The sequence below is a fragment of the Drosophila navojoa genome, chromosome 5 (genome assembly GCF_054131105.1).
Source record: "Drosophila navojoa isolate 15081-1374.11 chromosome 5, UAZ_NAV_1.0, whole genome shotgun sequence".
Classification (NCBI taxonomy): Eukaryota; Metazoa; Arthropoda; class Insecta; order Diptera; family Drosophilidae; genus Drosophila; species Drosophila navojoa.
This window is the reverse complement of record NC_142893.1, coordinates 20,248,459-20,266,239: the sequence shown is the minus strand read 5'-3', so window position 1 is coordinate 20,266,239 and position 17,781 is coordinate 20,248,459. Positions and strand designations below refer to the sequence as shown.

General features: G+C 43.7%; 2 protein-coding genes across 7 annotated transcripts; one reads left to right on the top strand and one right to left on the bottom strand.

The window, feature by feature from the left end:
• Nucleotides 1–286: 286 nt before the first annotated feature.
• E(Pc) (Enhancer of Polycomb) lies at nt 287–14,295 on the top strand. Of its 6 annotated transcripts, none has more exons than XM_089261229.1 (11): nt 287–462; nt 1,725–3,092; nt 3,187–3,322; nt 3,385–3,623; nt 3,701–3,855; nt 3,929–4,096; nt 4,524–4,714; nt 4,776–5,149; nt 5,900–6,024; nt 6,089–9,693; nt 12,076–14,295. In XM_089261229.1, the coding sequence occupies exons 2-11, from the start codon at nt 2,940–2,942 to the stop codon at nt 13,419–13,421; spliced, it is 6,492 nt and encodes a 2,163-aa protein (XP_089117355.1). In that variant the 5' UTR covers nt 287–462; nt 1,725–2,939; the 3' UTR covers nt 13,422–14,295. The 6 variants fall into 6 exon arrangements, with proteins under 6 accessions (XP_089117355.1, XP_089117352.1, XP_089117354.1 ...); XM_089261226.1 differs by having other exon boundaries at nt 287–483; XM_089261228.1 differs by having other exon boundaries at nt 287–496.
• Nucleotides 10,631–11,461, bottom strand: LOC108654183 (translationally-controlled tumor protein homolog). Its single transcript, XM_089262111.1, has 2 exons — nt 11,334–11,461; nt 10,631–11,275 (listed from the first exon to the last, which is right to left on the bottom strand). The coding sequence occupies exon 2, from the start codon at nt 11,228–11,230 to the stop codon at nt 10,712–10,714; it is 519 nt and encodes a 172-aa protein (XP_089118237.1). The 5' UTR covers nt 11,231–11,275; nt 11,334–11,461; the 3' UTR covers nt 10,631–10,711.
• Nucleotides 14,296–17,781: the final 3,486 nt, after the last annotated feature.

Genomic DNA, 17,781 nt, shown 5'->3' with positions numbered 1-17,781 from the left:
GTGGCATACCAATCGATAGATTCCATTTTATATCGATGTATTGTTAACGTTATGTTAATTACATCACTAAGCCGCTGGCATTCGTAGTCCGCTGATGATACAAAAAATTAATAACAATTTTTTGGACATATGTAGCGGATTATTTATGTTCCCATTGTATGCATTTAATTTAGATTTAAATTCTGCAATTTTTAGAAAAAACCCCATTCAAATTCATCAAATGCAACACAATTTAAGCTACCCAAAATAATTTCCACTGCATTGCGACGAGCGTTCAACTCCGAAAATGCTTTAGTATCAATTCGTGATGGCCACCCGCCATTAAGTAAAAACGTGTCCGCAGAAGAAAAACAATTTCAAACGTTTTTGTTGACGAAACTGTCCAAAATATTGCTGGTTTCGCTGCGGAAAACAAAAATACAGTGAAAGCATATGATTTCCACTCAATTGCGAAGTGATAAGGTCAAATAAATTGCAAAAAATGTGCGTGAAAAATGTAAATCGATTTTCTTGTTTGTGAAAAAAAAAAACTTTTAGCTGCCTTTGCCTCTTGCGAGTGCAGCTCGCCAGAGGGCGGTATTATACACGCTTCGGAGTCGCAGGGTTCTATGCCGTGTTTTTAGTCGCCAACGCCGTTGTTTGCCCAATCGATAACTATTGTTTTTATGTGTCGCGCCTCAACAACGAATTTTTTATTATAATACAATGAAAAGATAATATTTTCGCATGAGCTTCTTGCCTAATTTTAATACGCCATCAGAAATATTTGTTATCGTTGTGCCCTAGTCGCATTTATGCAACGCCGACGTTAGAAGCAAACAATTTGCGGCCTGGGAATGCCACTCGCCGTCGTCAGTCTTCGGCTCTGGCCGCCATTACTGCTTCCAGCAAAACCACGCTATACGCAAAATTCGTGAAATTTGTGTAAATTTTTTAACGAATTATCAACAAAATTGTGCGTGCAGGCGTGTGAAAAGCGTGGTAACGTGTGTTAAAAATTAATTGAAACAGCATAAAAAATACCGCAGCTGGAATATATAAATGATTTGGCTAATAATTGCAAAAAACAAAACCCACATGAAGAGCGCTACGTTTTTTCGTCGTATTTTGCGGATAGGCTTCGTGTTTTTTCATCGTACAATTCGCCGCGTTTGTTTGGGCGAACTCGCCGCGTGTGTGTTTGTTTATGCCGCCTTTTTTACGCTCGCATCGGCGGCGCGGAGCGGCTTTTCTGCTTCTATCTTCTCGCGTACCCTATGATTTTGCATTTTTTGTTTCGAATGTTTAAAGCACAACTACAACTCTTTTTATTATTCATTTCACACTCACACTGAAAAATGAATTGAAATGATTCATCAATTTTGTCGCCAGCAAATTAACGATCTCATATTCTCCGATAGCGTCAGACAATAACAAAATAATATGTGCATGCGTGTGTGTGTGTATGTTTTGCGTGGGACTTCTCTTGTATGGGATAAATGTGCATGTGTGTGTCTGTGTGTTGTGCATTTGCAAATGAAAAACACAGCCCGAAATAATTTTCCCGCGCGCGCGTTTATATATGTGTGTGTGTATCATTATCTGCTTTGTTTGACTGTATGTCTGACATGAGTGTTTGAGTGTGTGTGTGTATTTGTGCGAACGTGCAATCAAGAGTGTGTGTGTGTGTGTGTGTGTGTGAGTGGTTTGTTTACTTATTCGTTTTGTTGTTTGTTGCTTTGCAGATTTGATAAAGCAATACCAAGGAGAACAAGAAATGAACAGAAACTAAAGAAACGCAACTGAAAGTCAATAATAATAGGAAGACAAGAAACCGAATAAATTTATTAAGAATAAAGATGAACTGAAATGTGCAAATTTGATCAACGTAATTATGCCAATTCACATAATTTTTTCGATTTCAACGTGAAAAATGTCGTCGACACAATTGCTGCACTCGTTATTGTTGTTGCTACCACTGCGTTGTCGTCGTAATTGCAATAAACTAATCTCTTTGGCCCTGTTGGTCCTCTCAGCGCTGTTTGCATACCACGAGCAACGACAGCAGCAGCAGCAGACGGCAGCAGAGGCAGAGGCGGCGGACGACGACGGCAGAAGCAGCAACAGCAGCAGTAGCTGCAGCTGCAGCAGCGGCGGAGGAAGCGGCCCAGCAGTAGCAACAAATACTACACAAACAACAACAACAGCATCAGTTAGAAGTTATCCAACAGTTACGTTGGACACTCCTTTATACACAGCAGTCGCAACTGGCGCGGCCGTGATCGAACGGCGTACGAACAAAAAAGCCGCCAGCAGCAACCGGAGCCGGGACGTGGGTACGGGCACAGGCACGGGCACGGAAACGGAAGCGGGCACAGGGGCTGCGTATATTAGCTGGCAGAGCAGCCATTGCCACCGCAGCCCCGGTGCTCAGTCGGAGGCGCAGGCAGAGCAGCCGGTGCTGCGTTCACCAACCACAACAACAACAAATAAGACTCGCTCGGCGTTAACGTTGACGTCGATACATAAGCTTAAGAGCAGCATATCTCCTCCATCCATAGACGCTTCATTTGCGAGGCTAACAACAGTAGCTGCTGCTGCAACAATTAGAACAACGAATCTGTTGAAAGGCTCGTGCATAGGAGCAGCAGCACAAACACCAACACAAACACAAGGAGCAACAAATCGCTGCTGTAGAGATCGGAATCAGCCGTTGCCAGTGGTCGTTGCGGGATCAGCCATTGGCAGTTGCCAAAACCAGGCATCCATAGCAACTTAAGAGGCAACACCACCGCCACCATCACCCCTCACCCACAACTGAAGTAATCAGCAACTAAATCAGACAACAAACAATTCCACAAACAGTTAATAACAGCAAGACAGCAACGTTCCATACAACACAAAACATCCAAAAATACAAAGAAAGGAGAAGAAGGAGGAGACGAAGTAACAGCCACAAAATGTCGAAACTATCATTTAGAGCACGCCACCTGGATCCGTCCAAGCAGATGCCCATTTACTTGGCGGAGGAGCTGCCCGATTTGCCAGAGTATTCGGCCATTAATCGCGCCGTGCCACAGATGCCAAGTGGCATGGAGAAAGAGGAAGAGTCGGTGAGTTATTGATGTCGGTGACTTGAGATTGGCATAGAACTGATGTCCATTGCAACCCTTTGCTAATGCTAATACATATTTACTCATTTTGCAGGAACATCATTTGCAGCGAGCCATTTGCACTGGGCTAATCATACCCACGCCAGAGGTGCTGCAAACGGATCAGCAGTTCTACGATGCCTACTATCCGCCAGACTACAAAATGCCCCGCCAAATGATTCACATGCAGCGTAAGCTCTCGAGTCTCAATCTTGTTTTCCCTTCGTAATCAATTGAAAATGTCAATTTGCAGCCCTGGGCCTGGACACTGAGGTGCCGGACTATGACCTGGATAGCGCGGATGCGGAATGGCTGAGCCAACAGCAACGCTTGCAGCTGACCGAGCTGAAGTTCGAACAAATGATGGATCGGCTGGAGAAGAGCTCCGGCCAAACAGTTGTCACACTCAATGAGGCGAAAACGTTGCTCAATCAGGACGACGAGACTAGCATATCAGTGTACGACTACTGGCTGAACAAGCGCCTCAAAATGGTAAACAACAAAATAATCAGCACAATTATTCTTGAATCTCTGAAATTGAAAATATTTGCGTCGTCTTGCCATTGCAGCAACATCCGCTGATACTCACCGTCAAGACGGAGAGCCGACCGGGGGCGAGTTCCAATAATCCCTATCTGGCGTTTCGACGACGCACTGAGAAGATGCAAACCCGAAAGAATCGCAAAAACGACGAAGCCTCCTACGAGAAGATGCTTAAGTTGCGGTAATTGGACTCCTCAAGTCTTCCTCTTTGATCTGTTTCTAAGCTATTCCTCTCCCTTTTCAATGTTTTGCAGACGCGACCTGCAACGCGCTACAACTATATTGGAAATGGTGCGACGTCGCGAGGAAACCAAGCGAGATCATCTGAAGATGACGGTCGATATCTTTGAGAAGCGTGTCGAGATGCGCGACTTTAACGGTGCAGTCTACTCGGAGCTGAATGCCCAATATAAGAACTCGAGGTGCGATTCAGTTACGAGATATATATCACTAATGATGATTGTAGCCTGGTTGCATTAATAATGAAAATCAGCCTCAAAGAATTTTGTTGAAATGTCCGTAACAGACAGAAGTAGGCGTGCCAGGCGCCATAAAGAATATATATATTTTTGATCAACACGACGAACTGAGTCGATATAGCCATGTCCGTCTGTGTGTCTCATGTGTAGCATACGTAGTAATAATTTATCATTATTTCCGTTAACTCGGTAAAAATCGGTCATTTCATTAAGTGTCTTTACCAAAACTTGGAGACCCCGTTGAGATTGATTAGATTATCAGATCATAAAATAGTTCACGGTATCTGCTAGTCGGGTAGTTGTCATTATGATCACTAGGCAGTTGTAGATTTTAGTAATACCTGAATAATAATTGAACGATTGCTTTCAGACCCGTATACAATTCGTTGTATGCGAATCAATACTCACAAGGCGCTCCGGCGGCTGGCACAACAGCCAGTGGTGCTCTGCTAGCTGGCGGTGGTGTGCTGTCTCCTGGCATATTGGCAACGGGAGCGAACAGCAACGCGGCCGTCTATGGGCAGGCATCGCAGTACCTGAACACATCGAGTATGACTATGGGTAAGATAAAAAATGTCATAAGCATTTCGAGTCTGTTCATAATATTTTTATACTATTTCAGAGGGCATCAGCGCTGGCAGTGGCAACGGCAGCAGCAGTCGAAAGGAGAAACGGCCGTATAAGAAGCGCAAACACAAACTTCCGCGCGATAAGCAATTGCAGCAGCAACAACACCACCAGCAGCAACAACAACAGCAGCAACAACAGTATTTGCCGGGCATGGGCCTGGCGTCCTCAGCGTCGGGCATTTCGCCTGCGCATCTGCATCGGCTTAATCGCCAGAGCTCATCGCCGGCAGGCAACGACTCAATTGCGGACAGCGATGAGGACGACTATCTCGCTGTCGGCGCACAGAACGGCAATAAGATGGGCTCCGAGAGCGAGGAGGAGGCGCCGTTTGCATTTAGACGCAGGCCCAGGTGTAATTACCTGCGGGTAAGTTCACTTAAACCAAGATGGGCCTAAGGGCCAACAACTTAGCTTAATCTGTCATAAATCTACCCGTAAGAGAGTTTGCTACGATTATATATACAATGGGAATATTTGTAAACTATTCAAATGAAAATAACTGGCAGGAATGTTAATTACGGGGAACATATCTGACATGTTATACTTTATCTTGTTTTATAATACTTGATAACTTGATAATGCTATCTATCTTTATGTTTTTCCTAATGTATTTCTCAAAGCTCTAATATCTCTCTCTCTCTTCACAGTAAGCTTGTTATAAATTTCAGTGAAATTAATCTTAAATTCGCTCATCAATTCATATATGTTACTGACCCGCCTCTGGGTATTCGAAGTATATACAAATAGATTTCTTATACAACCAAGATATTTTATATTGATTGCATATTTAAGTTAATATGAATATAAGAATATTTAGCACTTTGTTTGCTCTAGTTTGACAAAGTCATCTATATTTGAGAGATAATTTAACTTCTAATTCTAACATAGATATTCAAATTCAATGGGCAAATTCAAATTGAAAATGATTTAATGTTTCAGTTCTATTAAACGATTTGGAATACAGTAGAATCCCGTTAATTCGAAATGGCAAGGGAATTCAAATTATTGAGAATAGAATAGATAGAATTTTTTATTATTTAGCGGGTTACAAATTATCGATCTCGACAATATTACATCTTTCTTATTTAAATCTTAATTCCTTTACCCTTTTAACAGACGCGTGCCGTTGACGAAGGTCGTTGGCCCTGGGAAGCGCCCGCTGACGAGGATGCGCCGCCCGGTGCGGCCGGTGGTGTTGACGCTAAATATCGTTATACGCTAACATCGATCAACTATGACAGGTGCGATGGCTTAGTGACTTATATAATTTTGATGGCATATTCAATGGTTCTTTGTTTTTTGTAGACCACGCTGCATAGGCTTTGCGCGCCGGCGTCTGGGTCGCGGCGGACGTGTGCTGCTTGACCGGGCCAGCACCTGTTACGACGACCTGTGGTCCCAGTTCGACTATACGGTGCTGGACAGTGTTGTGAAGAGCGGCAAGCCCTCGAAGTACGATCGTAAACAGCAACTGTCCAAGCCCAGCTCCCCGCCAACCGTAGTGGATCTGCCCACCAACAAGGCGGATAAGATAACTGGGGATGGCAGCGCGACACCCGAGGCGGTCCTTAAGGTCGAGCCGGCCGGTGAACAGGTGCTGCCCAAGGAGGAGCGGCAGCAGGAAGAGGAGGACGAAGATGTTGACGAAGAGGATGACCTGTGCTCAGAGGATGAGAATGTGTCGCGTCTGAACATCTACAGCTCAGCGGTGACGTTGCAGCAAAGTCCCTTCGATAAGCGCATGAAACGCCGTCGACTGCACCGCAAGAAACAACAAATGCGGGAGCAGAATGCCGCGAAGCGTCTGAAGAGCGCAGTCGTGGATAGCGAGGACGGCGTGGCTGTGGACGAGGATACGCCGCGACTGCTTCCGCTGCCTAGGTCGTATCTGCAACGCTTGGCACTGGCGCTGCATTCGACGACGACGGCCGCTACAGCGGCAGCGGCAGCGGCAGAGGCAACTGCAGCTGCAGCTGCAACGAAAATGCAGACGGAAGTGTTAACGGATGCAAACGGAATGAGTTTGGGAAAGCAGCCGCAGCAAGAGCTGGAGATGAAGCAGGAAGTATGCGATGAGCTGATAGAGCAGTCACGCCACGCTAATCATCAGCACCACCGTTCCAATAATAATAATAACAACAACAACAATACCGTGTTTAATAATAACAACAACAACAACAATAGTAGTAGTAGTAGTAATATGAATAAGAATGTTAGCATTAGCGAAAAATTCAATGTGATAAAAGTGGAGGATGAGGATGCGGACGGAGACGATGGGACAACTCGGCTTGAGCAGCCTGTGGCCTCCACCTCAGCAGCGGCAGCAGCAGCCCGCGCTGCCGAGGCAGCAGCTGCAGCGACAACAACAAATGCAATCGGATCTGCAAGTTCAGCGACCGAGGCCGAGGTCGAGGAAGTGGCCAGGACGATAAAGCGCGAACTGATCGATGCCGATGACTCGAACGAGCCGTTGAGCAGCATACGTACAGCAGCATCAATGCAGAGCAAGCAGCAGGAGCAGCATCAGGACTTGATGGACGACGACGAGGCCGAAGATGATGTAAATCTGGCACAGCTCAGCAGCATTATAAAGCACACAGCCGTCAAGAAGGAGCTGCAGGCGCAACAGCAACAGCAGCAGAAGCGGCAAAGGCAGGAGGAGAAACAACAGCTGGAGAGCCAAACACGATGCTTCAATCAGATGCCCGATGTCATTCGTCTGCACGATAAGCAACTGCACATTGACGCTGGGGACCTGGATGCGACGGCTCCAGGGCCAACGGAGGACGACAGCGAGGCCTATGACTACATGGGCGGACTGTCGCCAACATCTAGCCAGCGCCTGGACATCTGCAATGAGCTGCTGTCGGAGATCAGGCGCGACTGGCTGCACTTTCGGCCAAAGACGCCCACGGACGAGCTGTCGGACAGCAATCAGGAGGACGAGGACAATGGCAAGCTCTGCGATGCTGCGGTAGTCGACTGGACACAGGACACGCCCATCAGCATCGAGCTGAGCCTGTTGGGCAAGTGCAGTGACGACGACGATCCCGCCAGCGAAGCCCACTTCATGAGCACCGCCTTCAAGTACACGGATCTCGACGCGGATGCTCAGCTGCTGCAAACCGCCTATGCGCTGGACTATGCGCGCGACAGCAGCGATCGAAGTCCCGATCACACAAACGGCGACTGCTCCGACACTGGTTCGGGCCTGGGCTCGGCCTCTGGTGAGGGCTCTGCGCTGGAGTTCAACCTCAGCGGCGGCGATTCGCTCAACGATATCAATCTGCTGGGCGACGATCTGGTCAACAATATACTGCACGAGTGCAGCATGGATGATCCCAAGAATCAGGCTGCCAACTTCTGGAACATCCTGGATGGCGAGACGGCTGTCGATGATGTGGACAACGCTGAGAGTCTACTCGACTGCAAAGCAACCACCGCCTCCGAACTGAAGCGTGCGGCACGCCATCGCTCGCACCACCGCGGCCCATCCGCTCCCCTCGGTAGCTCCAGCTTCAGAACAGCCGATGTGCCGTCCTCCTTCTTTTGCCAGGCACCACCCGTCAAGGAGGAGCCCCCGCCGTCGGCGCAGCCATTGCCAGAAGCCGCACCGCCAGAGCAAACGCAAGCCATCAAGGTGGAACCGGCGGAGGGCACAACCACACCCTCGATCACATTGCCACATTCAGCAGAAATCAGCCTAACGACATCCTCGCCCGCCAACGCATTGCCTGTTGGAGCTTCGGCGCCTGCTGTGCCAGTGCCAGCACCACAGCTGGTGCCAGCCACACCAACTGCAGCGCCGCTGATCGCCACCAGCACAGCCGCCACCCATCTGCTCAACATACCCGCCCAAATCACAACGCAGCAGCAGCAGCATCAACAGCAGCAGCAACAATTGCCGCAGCAATCGAAGCCTGCCCAGGTGGCTGTGACGCAGCAGCTGCTGAATCAGTTTGCCGCCAGCGCGACGCCAGCTGCCACTCAGCTGATTGCGCGGACAGAGTTTGTCAGCAGCGGCACGGCCGTGGGGGATATCGTGACCATAACGCCGCACACGGGCAGCAGTCCGCTGCCGGCGTTGACTCCGCAGCAGCAGCAGCTGCAGCATCAGCTGGCGCAGGCGCAGCTGCGCAATGTCACGGTGCAGCAGAGGCAGGCGACACCCCAGCAACAGCAGCAGCAGCAACAGCAGCAGCAAGTGCAGCAGGTGCAGCAACAACAGCCGCAACAGTTTCTGCTGCAAATGCAGCGTGATATTGGTGGCTCACCGGCTGTGATCTCCTCGCAGAGCATTGTGACGTCACGCAGCGGCAACCACATGATCTATACGACAAGCAGCGGCGAGATCATGACCGCGGCGGGCCAGGTGGGCGCCCAGAAGGTGACATATGCCATACAGAAGAGCGCCGGTGGCAGCAGCGCCTCCATTGGGCCCAACACGGTCATCACGCTGTCCAACGTCAAGCTGCAGAACGATGACAACTCATCCTCCGCCTCGCAGCCATCGAGTGTGAACATCATCAACACCGCCAGCGGGCAACAGTTGGCGGTGCACAGCATCTCTGGCATTCAGCAGCAGCAGCAACAGCAGCAGCAGCAACTGCAACAGGTGACAACGACCAGCACGCCGCTGATTGTGACCACGCGCAACAACAACGCCCACCAGCAGCAGCAGCAACAGCAGCAGCAGCATCAACAACAGCAGCAGCAGCAGCAGCAACAGATCGTGCAGCAACAGCAGCAGCAGCCAATCGTTTGGCGGCAGGTGAGCGGCACCAACACGGCGGTGGCCACCACAGCGGTGCTCTCCAGCACCACAGCCGATTCGGCAACAGCGGTCGGCAATAAGATTGTGTGGACGAGCCGAGCCACCCAGAAGCGGCAGAACGGACCCGAAAACACAGGTGAGTGAAGCTGAATAAATAAATGCAAGCATGCATTGTGCAAATGCAAATTTCGATAAATCAGTGAGAGAGTACAGAATGAACATGAATTGGGCCTTAAGGATATTTCAGTAAATATATATGTATTTATTTTCTGTTATTTATTTGCAATTTGATTATTAATTATACTGTTGTATTCCTTAAATTATGAATTGGATTTTAGATTTGAGCAAGTCCATTAATGTTATTTCATTTTATTTATTTAATGGTGTTATTCTATTCTTTTTTTTTATATATAGTTTTTTAATTCTATTATTTATTTGTGTTTCTCTCTTATTATTAATTATTTTATTTCTTTGTCTCTTCATTTATGTTTATGAAATTCCAAAAAAATACTTTTGGTTTTTTAGTTTTTAGTCACTTAAAATTGTGTAGCATACTTTTTTGGGGCGCCACTGCAGTGCACTGAAGTCTTCTAATATTGAAAGATTTTCTTCTATATTTTATCTATTGCATGTTTTATCTAATGCATCGCACGCATTATGAAGCTGTAGATTCTTTTCGATGTTCATAGTTGTCATATATTATAATATTTTCGATTGGAAAGATTGGATTTTATACGTTGATTGCTTATATTATTAAGAGTACATTCGAATTGTATAGCACATATATTGGGGATAAATGGGTTTTATATTCATGCAGGAATCCATCCAACTTGCTGTCCATCTATCCGCGTGAACGTATTCCATTCCGCCGCTTTCAAACCTAAAGACTTTAAACTATAAATTTTGTTTAACATTTACCCTCGTCTGATAAAGTGTTATGATGATCCCGTTAGGTCCAGATCGAATAATACTTTGTCTCCTGCTGGGTGTTTTTCATATAATCAAACATTTTCGACCTAGTAATTGTTAATCTCCCCTAAGGCCCAATGACCCTATATAATAAAACTCGCTGATTCCGAGGCGAAGGCCTTGGCAAATATTTTTATAATTTAGCACACATCGGAATACAATTTTCATATAGTTTCTGCCAGAGTTTATAGCTTCTCCTCTTCGAGGCCGTGTTTGAAAAACATGAGAACTGGAACGCTCTCGCCATCCACTTGGCGATATTCGCACATGGCGACCATGCCGTCGATGTCCATTGACTCGCCAGTGAAGAATTGCAGTTCCTTGAATCGCCCGAGAATGTCCTTCATCGCTTTGTTCATGTTGGCCTTCAGGACATCGACCTCTGCCGGAGCGGTCTGCTGCAGATGCTCGAGCACCTTTTTCATGTAGTCCCTGAGGTAGAGCGTAAAGGACTTCTTATCGGCAAAGGCAAACGACTCCTGCAGTCGGTGATTCAGTACCACATCGACGCCGCTTTCGACGGACGCATCGGCGCCCTCGTCGGCCTCCTCGGCCGATGGATTGGCACCGGCCAGCACAATGTTGTCCTGATTGCGCGTAACCAAGCTGCCAAATACTTCATAGATAACGTCATCGACCAAATTCATTTTATACGTATCTGTGAACATCTCGTCCCCAGTGAAGATATCCTTGTACACTTTCATTCTGAATGTCCTTGAAGCGTGCGTTACAGAAAGCGGACACCAAGTCTACAGTGATAGTTAAACTATAGATAAGAAAGTTTTGAGAATTTTCTGTGCATGTTACTTAAAAAAATGTTTTGTTCTTGTGACATAAAACGAAATGCTCCGAGTTGAAACAGAAGAATTTAAATAAATTAGATCTCCACTGGCAAGGGAACAGAGTATATAGATGTGTTCACAAAAAAAGCAGTGCGACTGAAGACTGTGTTAAAATTCAGTTAAAGAGCACAATATCAAAGGCATATTGATTTTAACATTTGTGTTGATTAATTTAGAGATTATTCAGTTACAAACTTGGGAGTAAGAGGACTTCAATAATTTGAAGTTGAATAATGATGAATCATGAGAGAACTATAGATAGCTGAGAAGAAACATTTGTTATAAGAATTAGTGATAAAAAGAGAAGAGAAAAAAAGGAAAGAACTAAAATTAGACCAAGTTCAAATATTAAGTATTATACATAGATTAAAATCTTCATATAATGGAAAGGATGAGGCTCTCTCTATTCATCACTTCAGAGGAATTCGATGCCGATTTTAATAAACGACTCGATGATAATTCAGTTGCCACAGCTCTCTTGACAGCGTCCCACAGGACTTCGATCAGCTCATGAAATATATACATATATATAGAATTGACTTTACCTTGAAATTGGCTTAAATTCGAATAGCTCTCAATCTCTCACCACCACTCTCTCTCTCCCTCTTTCACTTCTAACTTAAAATTCCCACAAAATTTGCACAATGTAGCTGAATTCCGTTTTCTGTTCCACTTCTGTAATAATTGGTTGGCTTTGTCTCTTGCAGATATTAACAAGCTGCTGCTGAACCGGAAGTTCTCGCAGCGCAAGGTGGGGCAGCAGGCAGTGACGCAGCAGCAGTTCCAGCTAACGAAGCAGCAGCTGCAGCAGCTGGTGCAGCAAGAGGATGAGCTGGTGGCTAGTGGAGCTGGCGAGCAGCTGACACTGCAGGACGGAGGCGATGCACTGCAGCAGCAACAGCAACAACATCTGCAACAGCAGCAGCAGCAGCAACAACATCAGCAGCTACAGAAATTCGGCAAGGTGTTCAAAATGTCGCCATTCCCGCTGATTGTGTCGGACCTCAATCTGCAGCAGCAGACGAATCAGCAGCAGCAGCAGCAGAAGCCCAACTCAGCAGCGGCCATTGCGGCGAATCACAACTACAGCCTGCAGCCGGCCACAGCCATCATAACCTCCCAGGCGGCGCCGCAGCAGGCCAACAAAATCTTCCTGACCAGCAATAGCAGCGGTGGCAGCGGCGGCAACTTCATCGCCACCGCCAGCGAGCTGCAGGCGGCGGTGGCTGCCAGCAACGCGGGCCAGCAGAAGCTCCACTACAAGGAGCTGCCCAATGCCAATGTCAAGCTGAATTTCGTGAGCACCGCCACAACGGGCAATGCGGGCGACGCGCTGGTGACCCAGGCGTCGCAGCAGCTGGGCGCCACCACAGTGGTGCTGAATAAGACTGGCTCACCGCTGCCCACCGCCATTCAGCAGCAGCAGCTGCAGCAGCACCAGAAGCTCAAGACGGGCGGCACGCAGGTGCAGGTGCCCGTCTCGGCTGGGGATAAGCGCGTGCTCTACACGAGCCTGCTGAATGTGAAGAAGAACAACAGCGGCCAGATGCAGATGCAGCTCGGCGCCGCTGGACTGCAGCAGGTGTTGCGTGGACGGCTGAACAACTCGGCGATATTGACGCGAACCCTGCCGCTGGGCACCACGGTCAACAGCACGGGCGGCGGCGGCGGCGGTGGCGGTGGCAGCGGAGGAGGAGCAGGTGGCGTTGGAGGCACTCCGACAACCATACGCCAGCTGGTCAGCAGCAATGTCACCAACAATGTGGGAGCAGTAGCAGCAGCGGCAGCGGACACCATTGCCAAGGAGGTGGGCAAGGTGCATGTGACTGTGGAGCAGGTGATTGCCAGTGCCAACAATGGCGGCGTTGTGTTGCCTACCACCACCAATAACAACAACAACAACAACAACAGTAATAGTAACAATAACAACAACAACAGCAACAGCAATGCAAATAGCAGCAGCAATAACAACAACAATGGCAGCGGGACAGGCGGAGGCGGCATAAACGCAACAACGAGCAATGTGAACGCGACTCCGACGATAAACAGATGAGACGCGGACGGCAGCTAACATCCAATGACAAGTGGAGGCTGTTGCACGCTTAATCTGCCCAGCGGCACCTCGCTCAGCCTGGCGCCATCGGCAGCGGCAGCGGCAGCGGCACCGCGGTCCAGTCCGCTGATGGTGGCCCTGGGTCAGCTGCTGCAGCCGCCGCAGTGCTGCTGTGCCCTCTGCCTGGTGAAGCTGGGCAAGCAGACGTCTGCCTAGAGGAGCAGCAACTGCTGCTGCTGCTGCTGCTGCTGCAATTACATAAATATATAAACAATATATATGTACACATAGATATTGCGTATATCAAGCGAAAACCTACAAATATTCGATGTGGATTATTGCAAATTGCGAGACCCCCCTCCGCCAGCCCCCAAGAGTGGATGAATGTAAAATATATTGGAAAATGGATTGGCATCGGTTCGGATAGGAGGAGGGATCTCCGTGGAGAGTGGCGAGTGGAAAGTGGAGTGGAGTGGAGTGGAGTAGGGCTGGGCGTTATGATTTATGTAACTCTTATGATTATTATGTAATATGTAACTTGTTTTCGGATAGTTGCTTGCACTTGCATACATACAAAACTAAACTAAACGAAACAAAACAAAACGAAACGAAACGAAGAGATAAAGTGTATAAAGGTCGATAATTGAGAAGCCACCACTAACAAAAGTTCGCTTAATTTTAGATATGTGTGTAACGATTCAGGTCTTATTTTCAAGATCGCCTAACCCTAAAGCCTAAATATTAGCATATATGTATAAATAAATACATACATATATATAAATATATATCTATATATATATTAAACATAGTAGCGCTCAGCCCTCAGCAAGCAACCAGCCAAGCAAACCAACTAAATTAGACTAAACCTTAAAAATATATACAAATTAAAACAAAAACCAACAACAACAGCAACAACAACTCATGTGTTAAATAGCGAACTGTAAATATTTGATAATAACTTTGAATGATATAAAGCTAATAAATATGTTAGGTAATACAATACAAAATAATGTTAGTTGGCATCTCAACATGTACACACACACACACTTATACACTCACACGTCCACACACCCACACATTCATGAACACTTGGCTATTGAGCTTTCCAGCTAAATGCCGTTTCAGAACCATGCGCTTTAGCAACGCTGCCACGCCCACTTAATAGGCGCTGGCAGCATGCGTTTACAAAAATAATAAGAGAAAAAGTAAACAAAAAAATTAATGAAAATATGAGAATGTAGTGGAAGGAGCAACATTTTTCAATGTACGTAAATTAAATTAACTTATGCTGTAACAAGAATTAAACTACATTTAGGTATTTTAACTATGAAATACGGAAATGAGAAGCGGATAGAGAGGAGCAGTTGCGAATTCGATAAAAATTTATATGTGAGATCGATTGGGCAACAGAAACACACACACACATACCCATACACACATACACACTCACACACAGAGAATACACTATTAATGTATGCTATTATTATTAATATTATAATTATTATTATTTTTATACAAGGTAATATTTTTAATTGTAACTGCAACAACTTTAATGCTTATGCATTCGGTAAATATTTTAAATCCAAAACAAAATGCGAAAAATTATAATACATATAAATAAATAAATATATATATATATATATAACTACATATATATATATATATGTATGTATACATAAAATTAATAAACTACAATTAATATGCGTAGCTGTACTTTCTTTAGCGTGTAAACAATTAGCATTGTAAGTGTAAGCGATAATAAATGGAAACACAAAAAAATGCAACTTAAAAATATATATATAAAAAAAAAAACAAAATTAATAAAAACCGAAAACACAAACAAAAAACAAAAACAAAACAACAGCAACAAATACATCATTTGAAAAAAGTAAATTCTTTAAAGAACATTTTTGGTTTGTTGATTTCTTTTTGTTGTTTGCATTGGATTTTCATTTACTAAACAATTCTTTTATTTTCAGTTTAAATCGTAGAAATAATATATTTAAGAAGAAAATTTACTCAAACGACGGCATTTGTGACGAAAAAAAGCTTTACACACCGAAATCAACCCCGACTTCCGCTATATAGAAACCTAATGACTCTTTGGCCCATATTACATGGATACATAGATATTCACTCAGCACACACACACACACACACATACATACATACAGTTCTTGCATTTGCAGCTGGCTCTGCGTGTTAAATGTAAAGCTTTGTTTGCTTATACTCATACATACATACATACACATGAGGCAGGTACTTATGTATGTCATGCATGCATACAGTTGCAGCTTTTGTCATGCCTATGTAACTGGTGTGAAAGGACAGAGGCTTATCCTTAATAAATATGCTCACACACACACACGCATGCATATTGTCTATGAGTATGCTGTAGGAGAGAATTACATTTAATACATACATACACATGCATATGAAGCTAGTAGCTATGCATATGCATACATATATAATTCTATAATTCATTTATTGAACTAGTTTGACTTTACATACATATAGAGCACATATGTATGTATGTATGTACACATATGAGCATCCATATTTACATTAGATACATCCATACACACATTGCATACATGCATGTCTTCATCAATATGCAGCAAGCATGTACAGGCATACATAGTGCAACTTGAAAATACTGAATGCACACACACACATACACAAGCAGCCATTCATACCTGCATACATACACAGCCAGCTGCTTATACAAATATATATATACCTATATATGTCATATATGTATGGCCAAGCATGTTTTGTATAATATACCAAAAACTAAAATACATACAATCTATAAAAATGAATGTTTTTAAGACTTAAATACTCTATACACAAACACACACACACAACAACAAATATATATATATATACAGAATATCCATGAAAGTTATCTTTTTGGATTTCTCGGCTCTATTTCTTCTCCATTAAAATAATAAAAATGTGATGTTAAAAACTTTATGATTTGAAATTTGCAACTTAAAATACGGGTAAAAAAGCAAAGCAAAAGTTAAAAAAAAAAAAAACCAAGAAATATAGGGAAAAATAATGGTATTTGAATACACATTAAAGCATACACATACATGCTCACACATACTTATGGAGACTCACACACACACACACAGACTGTTTAAATATTGTTTGAAAACATAAAATAAATTAAAAATATACAATAAATAAATAAACTATAGACATTAAATATAGATTTGAACTCTCGTTGTTGCATGTTTTTTTTTTAAACAAACGTTCTTTCGGTTCTTTTCAGCATTTACGCAATCTGTATAATCGATCTTAGAGAACATACATATATAGCTTTGATCTGATCCACATGGGATCTTTTCCAGATTGATTTGATTTCATCGTTTCCAGTTTTTCACTAGTTGCTCACATACTCAACTTGTATTTGTATATATGTATATGTATGTATGAGTGTAATGGAAATTATATATATATATATATATATATATATATATATATATATATATATATATATATATATATATATATATATATATATATATATATATATATATATGTTTATATATATATTGATATATATCATATTTTTTATATGTACTTAAAACGTTTTTAAGATTCTTCTTTTGCATGGGATAATATATATATGAAAATAAATTAACAAGAAAAAACCATTTAAGGGTAGCTTAAATAAATAAAAAGTAAATTAAACTAACGAAAACTTAATTTTAATAATTATTTACAGCGAATAAATAAACAACATGAATATAAACTACACAGACACAGACACAGATCAGCATAATTATAATATAAACACACACACTCAAACAGACACCCAGCTCACACACATAGCCATTACAAAATGTTGGAAATTGTTGTCCGAATCTCAGTTCGAAATTCCGAATATGCCCTCCACTCACCCACACACATCACACACAGAAAATAATGCGAAAACGGATAAAACTCTCTTGAAATTAGAGAGCAGTATGTAAAATTACCAAACGAGTATTAATAGCTTAAATATGCATAGAGTCTCTGTATAAAATTCCAACTATACTAGAAAACGGTAATCCATTTCGAATATATGTATATGTATATGTATATGTGTGTAATCGCTGATTGGCTTTCGAGTTCAATAAAGCGATTGTTTTCTAGAAGTATATATATATATCTATAAATAGTTATTTGTTAGTAAATCAAATAAGAAAACTGGAAACGCTTGTTGTGGTAATTAAGAAAAAAACAGAAACAAAAATATACCAAAAAAATTGAGAAAAAATAAATAAAACGAAAAAAAATCTATATATATATATATAAATAATTAAATATATATATATAAACAAATATCTCATATGATAATCTACATATT